Source organism: Lampris incognitus, chromosome 17 (genome assembly GCF_029633865.1).
Source record: "Lampris incognitus isolate fLamInc1 chromosome 17, fLamInc1.hap2, whole genome shotgun sequence".
Classification (NCBI taxonomy): Eukaryota; Metazoa; Chordata; class Actinopteri; order Lampriformes; family Lampridae; genus Lampris; species Lampris incognitus.
In genome coordinates, this window is record NC_079227.1 from 19,857,917 (window position 1) to 19,871,293 (window position 13,377).

Consider the following 13,377-nt stretch of genomic DNA (forward strand, 5'->3'; position numbering starts at 1 on the left):
TATTTATAGTTATTACTACCTGTGTTTTTTCTCTGCAGCTCTTAATAATAATAATTATTATAATTATAATAATAATAATAATAAAAGCTCATACGTCACCACAATAATGCACCCACTTCTGCATTTGGACCAACTCACACATTAAATGTGTAGACCTGCAAGTCACAGACATGTACACTTAGGGTAAAATTGCCCCTGTTATCTCAGATTGCTTGCCAACGCAACTCTAAACATGAAAACACTAGCTCAAAATTAGGATTAGCCGGCCACTTCATCCTCCTGCTAAATGTCTGTAATCAGTTCTGTATGTTTTGCATTTTGCTGCACCATGCCTCAATGTCCTTTATTTGACTATCCAGTCCCATCTATACCTTGTATTTTAATATGATCTGTAACTGGATATTATGTCTTGACAAATGAAAATCACATGTCAATGTAAGGTGTAAATGCACGCCCTGCATTGATATGTGTATGCCGATAAGCTTCCACTACAACTCCAACGCAAAGGCCCACCCCAAATCATGTGTTTACATCCGCTATTCATGTGGTCATTGACAATATAATGAATATGCCTGTTATTTCATATTTACCTTTACTCCATTTTTTTATATTTCTATCATAATCTCAAACCTTTATAGGGTCATAGAAATAGTTGTTGCATCATTGTTGCATTGTGGCTTTGACCCTTTCATGATCAGTTCAACAAATATTGTAGGATTTAAAGTTTATTCTGCTCATGTGTATTTGGTGCTCATGGTAAAGTATTATTTGCAAAAAAAGACAAAAGTATTTTTTTTAGTATGTGAACATCCCAAGCAAGGATGCAGAAAACCAAAGCTCTCATCATCTGTTGTGTCAAGGAGCAAACACACACCTGCAGCCGGTCTGCGGACACGGAAATGGAGACTGATTTTTTAACGCTGAATCCAGCTTTCACACGCAAACAGGCTTTATTTCATTGCAGTGCTGCTAACAAGTATGAGCCGAAAATGTGCTGACATCCTCCATGTGGTAACTGTCATTGGCACCACATGGTCAGTGTGTGGACATGCTTTGGAGCAAACTTGTTGCTGTTCAGTAAATCAAGACTCGACTGGTCAAGATCATTTGAATACTGTCAGTTCTGTTTGAGGGTGAATACATTTTCAGAGCTATTTAAATACAAAAGTCTGGGGGCATCCAGGTGGCGAGTCGGTGTATTCCGTTGCTTACCAACATGGGGATCACTGGTTCGAATCCCCGTGTTACCTCCGGCTTGGTCAGGCGTCCCTATAGATATGATTGGTCGTATCTACAGGTGGGAAGCCGAATGTGGGTATGTGTCCTGGTCGCTGCACTAGCGCCTCCTCTGGTAAGTCGGGGAGCCTGTTCAGGGAGGAGGGGGAGCTGGGGGGAATGGCGTGGTCCTCCTACGTGCTACATCCCCCTGGCGAAACTCCTCACTGTCAGGTGAAAAGAAGTGGCTGGCGACTCCACATGTATCGGAGGAGGCATGTGGTAGTCTGCAGCCCTCCCTGGATTGGCAGAGGGGGTGCAGCAGCGACAAGGACAGCTCAGAAGAGTGGGGTAATTGGCTGGGTATAATTGGGGAGAACCCCCCCCCCCACCCAAAAAAAAAGATAAACAATCAGGACATCCAGTGCTACTGGAATAACCCAGTTCATTTCTGTTAAACGTATTAACTACGTAGATTTATCTTTGAAAGAAGCTGCTTTTGAGCTACTTTGCAACATAATTACAAAAAGGGGGAAAATCCAAAAAAGAATAAGAATAAAATAAAATACAAAAGTCTGGTAAAGAGAACAGGAAGAAAATTAACATATACGCTGCTGACATCACCAAAACTTTAATAACTTCTAACCTTAGCCGGTAGAACATTGTATACAAGTGAAGTTAACTTGCAAACAAGTAAATGCACTTTAACCTGCATGTGTATTTCTCTAAAAACGTCACTGCTGTTCGATGAAAACCCATCAATCACCACTCATTCCTTCTCAGAAATGAGTAAAGCAAAATTTGTGTTTGTGGACGGCTCAAGCCTTGACTATGAGCCCTGTGCAGTTTTCCTTTAACAGGAGCTAGTCTTCTTGCTTGCTGGTATGTGTGTTTGTTTGTCGTCCAGACCTGGACAGAATTTAAGTTGTGTGTTTTTAAATATTTGACCTTGTTTGGGGTGTGTTTTACTTAATGGGCCAAGTGCCAAAACTGATCCTTAACATTTCGAGAATAACACCAGGCACTCGTCTTTTGGCCTGCATATGGCAGAGTCATATACGTTGCTTGCCCTTATGATTCCTGCTCCTGTAAGCATCACTGGGCTTTGCTTCAGGCCCACCACCACCGTCAATGAAAGCTCACCGCCACGAGGTGTGGCGGTGAGCTTTCATTGACTCGGGTGTTTTCCCAGTTCTGCTTTGTGATTTTGACTTTCTTATCTCTCTCTCTCCCTCCCACTGTCTCCAGAGTGGCTTTACTCCCCTCCACATTGCGGCCCACTATGGTAATATCAACGTAGCAACACTCCTGCTTAACAGAGGGGCGGCTGTGGATTTTAAGGCAAGGGTAAGTACCTCGCAACAAGCTACATGCACACACACACACACACACACACACACACACACACACACACACACACACACACACACACACACACACACACACACACACACACCATGTGAACTGGATGTTGCAGGGAATTACTCACTATGAGGCCTCTTTAAAAGATGGGAGGATGATATGAAGGAATGTGTATGGTGTGTGTGGGGGGGGGGGGGTTGTGCATGCATGCATTTGCAGGCTAGTAACACTAAGACAGAGAAATCTACAGCTGCCACTGTCACTCTGAAAAGGAAGCATACAGACACACACCCACAGTCTCACTGATATATTATCCCAGAGATTAGGATGGAATCTGGTGTTAATGCCTGTGCACTTACATCTGGGAGCCTTTGAGTGTGTGTGTGTGTGTGTGTGTGTGTGTGTGTGTGTGTGTGTGTGTGTGTGTGTGTGTGTGTGTGTGTGTGTGTGTGTGTGTGTGTGTGTATGTGAGAGCACATATATTCTGATTGAATGAATGTCAGAGTACTATATGAACTGAAATTCAAAATGAATGTTGGGTTCAAAAAGGAATGTAATCATATATTCCTCCTCTCTCTGAGCCTACTTTAGGTGGCTTTAGTTGGTATTTGGGTGTGCATTGTTCCAAACATTGAGTCCAACCATTTATACTGCCTTGGTGTGTTGTGTCTCTCTTTCAAGTGTGCCACGTCACCACATACTGAATGTCCAAAACAACTGCAAAATATGAGACAAAATAAGAATAACACTGACTTAACCTTCAAACAAACATATATATGTGACTTTGTCTCAATAACATCGTTGCAGAGACATATTGATAACTAACCCAGTGCCATGATAAAATATGTAGTGACACATGGGGACAACTCTAAAACATTTACTACACAGTAGACTGTATCGTATAAATATACATTCTCACTGCTAAGTAGATATAATGAAGTTTGTTTGTGAAACACCGAGGGGAAAAGCCAGAAAGATGTAAATGCAGTCAAACTAATACAGCTCAACAGAAGCTGTTTGAAGTTGTTGTATAGACTGTTGCCTCTAGAGGGGCATATTGACCCATTTTAATTCTACCCTCCACGTTTTAACTAGAAGAATGCACTCAGTAGAGTGCAGATCCCTGCCAGGCGTATCCCCCCTTCTCCGGTGCTTTAACTTAGGTGAAAAACCAGCAGAGGAGTTAGCACCCAATTGCAGTATAAAACGGGTTTTCAAGGGTTTTGAATCACCACAACACCGAGAGGTCCTTGATCATACACCGATAAGCCAAAACACAAAAACCATCTGCCTAATATTGTGTCCCTCTCATACTGCCAAAACAGCTCTGACCCATCGAGGCATAGACTCCACAAGACCTCTGAAGGTGTCCTCTGGTATCTGGCACCAAGACGTTAGCAGCAGATCCTTTACGTCCTGTAAGTTGTGAGGTGGGGCCTCCATGGATCGGACTTGTTTTTCCAGTACATCCCACAGATGTTCGATCGAATTGAGATCTGGGGAACTTGGAGGCCAAGGCAACACCTTGAACTCTTTGTCATGTTCCTCAAACCATTCCTGAACAATTTTTGCAGTATGGCAGGGCACATTATCCTGCTGAAAGAGGCCACTGCCAACGGAATACCTTTCCCATGAACGGGTGTACTTGGTCTACAACAATGTTCAGGTAGGTGGTACGTGTCAAAGTAACATCCACATGAATGCCAGGACCCAAGGTTTCCAAGCAAAACATGGCACAGAGCATCACACTGCCTCTGCTGGCTTGCCTTCTTCCCATAGTGCATCCTGGTGCCATCTCTCCCCCAGGTAAATGACACACACGCACCCGGCCATCCATGTGATCTAAAAGAAAATGGGACTCATCAGACCAGGCCACCTTCTTCCACTGCTCCATGGTCCAGTTCTGACACTCATGTACCCATTGTAGGTGCTTTCGGTGGTCGACAGGGGTCATCATAGGCACTCTGACCAGTCTGCAGCTATGCAGCCCCATACACAGCAAGCCTTGATGCACTGTGTGTTCTGACACCTGTCTATCATAGCCAGCACTAACTTTTTAAGCATTTTGAGCTACAGTAGCTCTTTTGTGGAATCAGACCAGACAGGTTAGCCTTCGCTCCCCACATGCATCAGTGAGTCTTGGGCACCCATGACCCTGTTGCCGGTTCGCCGTTTCACCGGTTGTCCTTCCTTGGATGTGTGTATTTCCCTTCTCCCGGTAGGCAAAAAACGGGGTGGTTTGTCGCCAAGTTTGAACACCGGACAAGGGGAGATACGTCTGCCTGGCGGAGATCTGCAATCTACTGAGTGCACTCTAGTTAATAAATTGCTTTTTGCCCCATAATATTAGGGGTATCCACTCACAACAATCTGCTTGAGATTTTGGGTGCCTAAAAAACAAATGTGCTTTTCACACAAGTCTTGGTACACACTATAGTATAGTCTCTTTTATCATCCAGCTTAGGTATTTTTTTATTCCTCAGCCACAAGTACAGGGAAACATTTTTACAATCCAAAATGCTACTTGAAATTTAGTTCACAATTTGAAATGGACTTTACTACTTGGAATTTAGTATGCTGTTTGGCTTGAATGGACCACAAGATGCAAAATGCTGATATTTCATAACTGCGACTGAATAGTCATCAGTCAATCCTCTATTGCTTGTGGGAATTTTTTATTCTAATAAACCTTGGTTTGCTGATGAGGTCATGAATCTACTTGGCGCTGTGGTCGGTTGATAATAAACATGTAATAAAGTTTGTTTGAGAGAGCTGCACACACACGCGCGCATTACAGAGTTGCATGTGTCAGCAGATTTCAATTACAGGATGTATGTTGAGCGTAAGAATGAAGGTATGTATATCACAGTCCACGAAAAATGGGAAAAAAATTAAAACAGGCCACCAACTAACTCTTATGTTTAGTCTGAGAGGGTTGTTTACTGGTGTGGCTCTCATTTGGGGATGAACGGTCTCGGCCTCGCAGCGACAGATAGAAATAGCTGTTAGAACAATTACTAAGATTAGGTTGCAGCTGTGCCTGAGTGTCGTCACAGCTACTACTCACTCTCCCGTTTCATACAGACCTAAAACCACATCCCTGTACCACAGCGATCACATGCTCGGGGGGGAAAAATTACGTTTTTGTTTCTTTCTGCCCTAGAATGACATCACTCCATTACACGTAGCATCCAAACGAGGGAACAGCAACATGGTGCGGCTGCTGCTGGAGAGAGGGGCCAAGATTGATGCAAGGACGAAGGTATTGAAATGCACACATTATTAATGTGTCCAAATCACTGTTGAACATCTAGGCTACCAGCGATAGCAGTAACAATATGGCTCAATACATAAAAACACATGCTCACACATATACACACATATGGGGACCCCCCCCCCCCATAATGTCTTTATGGATGTTCATGTTTATGTTCACCAATACACCCTGTGCATCCATTTATCCCTCAGCACACATGCGTAATGTACCCAAACACATACATAGAGAAGTCTAGGGTAGGGTCATGTGGAATGTCCCATCCCTCACTTGTACAAGTCGGCACGTTGTGCCCTGTTAAAAGGCACTTTGGCAGTGAAGGTTTATAGGTGTAATACTGCCAGATCCTCGATTACAACAGATTTCCTGTACTGATCGCAGTAGTACTAATTCAGTGTTTGTGTATCTTTCAAGGATGGTCTGACACCCCTCCACTGTGGAGCCAGGAGTGGCCATGAGCAAGTAGTGGAGATGCTGCTGGACCGAGGAGCTCCCATACTGTCAAAGACAAAGGTACACCTCACCTCTCTCTCTCGCTCTCTCTCTTTCGCTTTCTGTTTCTGTCTCGCTGTCGCTCTCTCCTTTTGACCTTTTTGTTTAATTATCTCTCCTTTCGCTTGCAGAACGGCCTGTCCCCCCTCCACATGGCAACGCAGGGTGACCACCTGAACTGTGTCCAGCTTCTGCTGCACCATGAGGTGCCAGTGGATGACGTGACCAACGACTACCTGACAGCGCTGCATGTGGCCGCCCACTGTGGACACTACAAGGTGGCCAAGGTCATCGTAGACAAGAAAGCCAACCCCAATGCCAAGGCACTGGTGAGGAGGGACCAGGGTGTGGGGAGGAGCGAGAGAAAAAGAGAGAGAAAGCTGGGGGGGGGGGCAGAGCCAAAGCAAGCGACAGCCAATGCTTGTGAGAGAGGACCTTCTTCCTAAATGGAAAGAATTGGTCCCTCCCTCCTTCCTCAAGAGGACAAGACAGAAATGCGTGGAAAGTCAGGGTTGGCATTGAAAGGAAATTGTTCCCACTAGCATGGTGAGAGAGAGAAATGGAGAGGAGGGTAGAGTTGTCTTTTTCCAACTCTGCAGTTGACAGGAAGAAAAGCCTATCCAGATAGTCTGACCACCCAACACGACATGTTCAAAGTTATTGCAGTGAAAATAACCAAGCCTGAATACATTCAGCATCAGCCACCTCAAGGGTATCTGTTTCCATCCATCTTTCCTTCGCTCTTTTTTACTTGCTTTATTTCCTTACTGTCCTTTCCCAGACCAAATTAAAATGAAAAAATTAAAGAAAGAAATAAGGGACGTGGACAAATGAATGAAGACACAGTGACGAGGAAAGACAGAAATGAGACTAAGAGATAGAAAACAGGAGAAAAAAAGGGCCCACAACATGAAGGAAAGAGGCAAGGCGACAAAGGCAGACTTTTTTTTGGCCGAGCCTCTTTCTTGGCATTAGACAGTCATCTCTGTTCTGTAATGGGAGCAGTCTGGGTGTGGTTTGAGTGCTGGGACTTTATGGAGATTGAGAAGGAAAGAAAGAAAAAAGGAGAGAGAGAGAGAAAATAGGGGGGAGTATATGGAGAGGAAAATGAAGTCATAGATTGAGCCAGAAACCTCAAAGCCAACGGAGGTAGAAAGCCGAGAGAGTGCGAGTGTATATGAGCGAGCGAGCGAGAGAGAGAGAAAAGAGACATATGTAAAGAAAAGTATCTTTCAGTACGACATACTTTTTTTGCAGCTTACAGTTGACTCTTCCCCACACATGCTTGTCTAGTTAGCGGGCAAAGGAGGTGGGGGGGTTGCAGAGAAGGAAAGAACCCCCATTGTATTTTCCATCCAGAGTTCAACATTGGTCTCGTGCCTGCTCTGAAAGACCAACTTAGCCACACAGAGCGGGTTTTTTTTAGCTATTTTTGACATACTTTTGTGTATTTTTTTTTCTGCTGTGTTTCAGAATGGTTTCACTCCCCTGCACATTGCCTGTAAGAAAAACAGAGTCAAAGTGATGGAGCTTCTTCTAAAGCACGGAGCATCCATACAGGCTGTCACTGAGGTAGGCACACGCAAGTCTCTGTATGTGTGTGTTTGTCCGTTTGTCTGTGGGTGTCTGTACGCTTGTGTGCATATCTGTGCATAAAGGGATATGATATGTTTCTTTCTCTATCTTATATGTTACCTGTTTCTTTTTGAGGTTTTTTGTTTTTGTTTTTCCGAATCAGTTTTTAAAATAGCAAAGGCAGCAGATGAAATATTCTCTGACTGCACTCTCTGAACTTCCTGGAACATTGCTACGGGGAATAGCCATAAAATTAAAATGACTAGGGCAGACCAATTCCTGGTTTGTCTTGATTTTCACAATGCCTGAAATAGCTACCCATGCTCTACCCACGGTAGTTTTATGTGTGTATAGTAATTCGCCCTGCATTCAAATATACAATGGAATAATAATCAATATTTTTACATTTAAGGTGAAAATTTGTACCCCTCTCTGAGTGGGGCAACATCTTATGAAGCCATCTAACATTTGCATTTTTTTTTTAAATCACTGTACTGGCACATGAGTAACTTGTGGACCAGCGATTAAGCTTAGAGGTTTACTTATGTTGGTCATATTTCTTCTTAGAGCAAAGGTGCACATTGTTACACATTGAGTCTTTCATAGGCTAATTTAGAAAGGTGTGCTGGATTGTATCTTTCCTCCAGTTCCTCTCAGATACACCTTCTTATACATTTCTCAATAGAGATTAGATTAGAGTGTCCTTGGAGCAGCTTTGCTAAAGTATACTGTCAGTGCTGGTGGACATGATGAGCATGATGCCGGGCATCCACCCCCAGTCACCAGCTGTTACTGGAAAACGCCCCGCAAGCGCCAAGGAATGAACTGGCATGCTGTCATTTAAAGCTGGTTGCATTGTGGACCAAGTGCAAATAGCTTCTGTTTTGAATGAAGTTGTACTAAGCTCATTCTAAATCCACAATTACACTGCCTGCAAAACACTTTAAACATTATTTTTACAACCTGGGTTTTATTTGTGTGGTTTTTTTTTTGTAATCGTGCATATTGGTTATGTTATCATCTTACTCACTGGCATCACTTTTGAGATCTTGAACACGGGACTACCACCGGACACAGACTCACAACGGAATCTTAAGGGGCAGCTGAACAGAAATCTTTTTTTTTTGGGACCCCCCCCCTTTTCTCCCCAGTTGTACCTGGCCAATCACCCAGCTCTCTGAGCCATCCCAGTTGCTGCTCCAGCCCCCTCTGCCGATTCGGGGAGGGCTGCAGACTACCACATGCCTCCTCCGGTACATGTGGAGTCACCAGCCGCTTCTTTTCACCTGACAGTGAGGAGTTTCGCCAGGGGGATGTAGCGCGTGGCAGAATCACACTATTCCCCCCAGTTCCCCCTCCCCCCTGAACAGGCGGCTCAACCAACCAGAGGAGGTGCTAGTGCAGCGACCAGAACACATACCCACATCCGGCTTCCCACCCACTGATACGGCCAATTGTGTCTGTAGGGATGCCCGACCAAGCCAGAGGTAATGCGGGGATTCAAACCGGCGATCCCTGTTTTGGTAGGCAATGGAATAGACTGCTATGCTACCTGGACGCCCTTGAACACAAATCTTAAACTTGTGTTTCGAATAACAACAGTGACGCAAACATGTAGTGGCTTGGTTGCATTGACTGGGTAGTCGATGGTTACTGCCTGTGGTAAGAATAGGCTGGTCATTCCTGCAGATTGAACCAAGAAGTAGCTCAGCAATGCAGATGACTGTTGTTGATAATACTGGACATTTTGGGTAACAGCTTTGACGTTGCACTTTTGTTTTCACATCTCCAAATATGTCATTTACATAATTGGGTTAAATTGGACTTGCTGAAACATGTCTGATACTCCTGTAATCCTCCAAAATGAAACCAGTGAGTAAAATGATATCATGATCAATATGCACTATGGCAAAAACTACAAAAATAAGGCCTAAATTTTAAAAAGAAAAAAAAACACCCCGAAATTATCCTCTTACTATCGAGTTCTTTGGGGGGAAAAGTGTGCTTCTATAGATAGTATTGTAATTACATCAAGTGGGAAAGAAATGTGAGAGAATGATGTGACTTGTGTGCTGCTTTGGAAGGACTTTTATATTAGATAACTTTAAAGTTGTTCTTTTAGATAATACTTTACGGAGAGAGAAGGGAAGGGTTAGGAAGGACTGAGGTCATGAGCCAAATTTGAACCATGACGTCATAACGACCCAGTATGTGTGTGTTAGCCCACTGGGCCGGTCCCGCACCACAGGAACTAACTGAGTGAGATAACCAAGTTTTCTAGTGTGCATTCATGTGGTTGTTCATTCTTTTATTCTTTTGTGTACATTAATTATTCTCTCTCTCTCTCTCTCTCTCTCTCTCTCTCTCTCTCTCTCTCTCTCTCTCTCTCTCTCTCTCTCTCTCTCTCCCTCTCTCTCTCTCTCTCTCTCTCTCTCTCTCTCTCTCTCTCTCTCTCTCTCTCTCTCTCTCTCTCTCTCTCTCTCTCCTCTCTCTCTCTCTCTCCAGTCTGGTCTGACGCCCATCCATGTTGCAGCATTCATGGGACATGAGAACATTGTTAGCCAACTGACAAACCACGGGGCTTCAGCTAACACAACCAACGTGGTAAGCTGTTTCACTCTTTCCTTTATTAATACTTTATGTCACTTTCGGTCCTGCAATGGCATCACGGCATCTCACTGTTTACCTTTTGTGAGCGTGGAGGGCCACCAGTGGGCTTTTTGTTGACTGCTCTTTATTCTCCTCCAGGCGGTCGGGACTTAGCAAGTCTTCACGTTTTGACACGTGGGCAACTCTTGTAGCCAGTGTAAAATGCCAGTTTCCATCAGATGAAGTGATAGGTATGGTCAGTTGAGACCAAATAAGACTGCATGTCTGGTACTAAATGGTTCACAAGCAAATGATGGTCATGATTGTTGGTGTTATTGTCTATGCGCAGTGACTCCAAACACTTTTCCTCAGCACTCTTCCTAAGCACCAGGAACTCACTAAACACAATGATGGCTAAAATCTCAAATGACAGAGAGAGAGGGAGAGAGAGAGAGAGAGAGAGAGAGAGAGAGAGAGAGAGAGAGGGCCAAGAAGGAGTAGAGAGAGCCAACAAAAATATAGAGCAAAACAGAAAGGGAGATAATATAAGAAATAATAAAGGGGGGGGGGTTAGGGGTAGGAGAGAGAAAAAGAGCACCACACAGTCAACTCTCCAACCCCACGACTCAGCCGCCCACGCTGTGTCTGTGGCCAGGTTACCGTAGAAACGGAGGTATTATGTGACGTCATTATGGTGATGGAGGGGGGCGCTGGGGTGATGAGGGGGGCTGGGGTGAGCTGTGGCAGGGGTCTCTCTTTCTCTTTCTCTCTCTCTTTCTCTCTCTCTGTCCTACTGGCTGCTGTAGATCCATAGATACAACAGAGGGTAAAAAAAACAATGGGAGAGTAGTCCCAATTTCAGTGTTTTGGTTTTTTTTTAACTTCAAAAACTCCTGCATTCATTTCCATCTGTCAGTGTTTATGTGAGGGAGAGAACTAGCTGCATGTAAAGAGAGAGGGAGAGAGAGAGCGAATTTGCAGAGGAGACAGCAAAAAATAGAAACTTGTATTTTTATGAGTCTGTGTGTGCATACATCATTATTATTTTTTCCTTTACATCTGTGTGTATGTATGTTCCAGCGGGGGGAGACAGCACTTCATATGGCAGCCAGGGCAGGACAGTCAAACGTGGTCCAATATTTGGTCCAGAATGGAGCCCGAGTGGAGGCCAAGGCCAAGGTAGGATGTGTGTGTGTGTGTGTGTGTGTGTGTGTGTGTGTGTGTGTGTGTGTGTGTGTGTGTGTGTGTGTGTGTGTGTGTGTGTGTGTGTGTGTGAGCCCCATATGTCTTTTTAGGTCAGATTTCAAAGAAATGGTGCTGGGTGTGTGTATTTAGGTCTGGGTGTGTCGGTGCACGTGTGCCACCTGCTCCATAATTAGTGGCATAAATACTTCCTTCTGTAACAAGGGTTTCCATCTTCAATGGATAGGCTTCATTTGAAGTGTTTGTCTCAGGGTGGTTTAGCAAGGAAGCCAAACCCATTTATTATCTCATCAGTTTCCGTACCTACCAGAGGTTGTTCTGAACACCTTAATGACACAAACATTATCCAAAATGCCCAGGATGGAGGGAGATTTCATGGGATTATAACACAAAAGGTCTGTGTTAGACAACAAGGAGTCAGTCAAGGCACAGAGAGGTTGTAATTTAAAGTTCTTTCTTTCTTTCTCTTTCTTTCTTTCTTTCTTTCTTTCTTTCTTTCTTTCTTACCATTTGAAAAGGAAGAACTTTAAGCAAATAGTTTTTCTGACTATATTAATACAAATACAAGTGATGGATGGACAGAAAGAACACAGACATACCAATGGATGGATGGATGGATGGATGGATGGATGGATGGATGGATGGATGGATGGATGGATGGATGGATTGATTGATTGATTGATTGATTGGTTGGTTGGTTGGTTGGTTGGTTGGTTGGTTGGTTGGTTGGTTGGTTGGTTGGTTGAAAGGTTAATTGGTTGATTGACAGATAGGTGTTTGTTTGGTTATGGTGTTCAGGATGACCAGACCCCGCTGCACATCTCTAGTCGCCTTGGGAAGCCAGACATTGTCCACCAGTTGCTGGCCAATGGAGCATGCCCAGATGCCACCACTAGCTCTGGATACACGCCATTACACCTGGCTGCCAGAGAGGGCCACAAAGATGTGGCTGCAGCACTACTGGACCAAGGAGCTAGCCTGGGCATTACTACTAAGGTAGATAACACACAGAGGCATGGTCAGTATCTCTCTCGCTCTCCCTCTCTCGTTCTCGCTCTCTCTACACAAACACACAATCACATCCTCTTTCACATCTCCATCTCTTACCCCCTAACCCCCAATTTGTTTTGTTAATTTAACAAAGACTGGTATCCACAAGTAATAAGTGGCTCGCTATGTCTTGATGCATGCTCAATAATCTAGGTAAGAAAATCAAAGAAAGTTGAATCAGTTCATCTGGACACAAAGTTTACTGACAGTTCTGTCAATAAACGTTGTGTCCAGATGAACTGATTCAACTTTCTTTGAAGTGGCTTGCTAGTAGTTAGTAACTAACTCCATTAAGTTCTTTGTGTAACAAAAGTTTTATTTTATCCTAAATAATATGAATAGTAATATTTGGTATTTCATTTGGTATTTTACTCTTCTCTATTATTGAATTTCTTTGCAGAAAGGCTTCACTCCCCTCCATGTGGCTGCTAAGTATGGAAAGATAGAAGTAGCCAACCTGCTACTGCAGAAGAACGCCCCATCAGACGCAGCAGGCAAGGTAAAGCAAGCGTATTCTCTCTCTCTCTCTCTCTCTCTCTCTCTCTCTCTCTCTCTCTCTCTCTCTCTCTCTCTCTCTCTCTCTCTCTCGCTCACTCACACACACACCCTGAGTATCT

At 44.0% G+C, this 13,377-nt stretch overlaps 1 protein-coding gene across 1 annotated transcript in view; it reads left to right on the forward strand.

Moving 5' to 3' along the window:
- LOC130127145 (ankyrin-3-like) overlaps positions 1-13,377 on the forward strand; it is a gene marked incomplete at its 5' end in the record, with an annotated part of 100,930 nt that overhangs the window by 21,124 nt on the left and 66,429 nt on the right. The window contains 9 exons of the mRNA XM_056296716.1: positions 2,464-2,562; positions 5,741-5,839; positions 6,266-6,364; positions 6,475-6,672; positions 7,817-7,915; positions 10,424-10,522; positions 11,588-11,686; positions 12,509-12,706; positions 13,161-13,259. Of these exons, the coding sequence (XP_056152691.1) occupies positions 2,464-2,562; positions 5,741-5,839; positions 6,266-6,364; positions 6,475-6,672; positions 7,817-7,915; positions 10,424-10,522; positions 11,588-11,686; positions 12,509-12,706; positions 13,161-13,259 (1,089 nt within the window). The remainder of the gene's footprint in view (positions 1-2,463; positions 2,563-5,740; positions 5,840-6,265; positions 6,365-6,474; positions 6,673-7,816; positions 7,916-10,423; positions 10,523-11,587; positions 11,687-12,508; positions 12,707-13,160; positions 13,260-13,377) is intronic.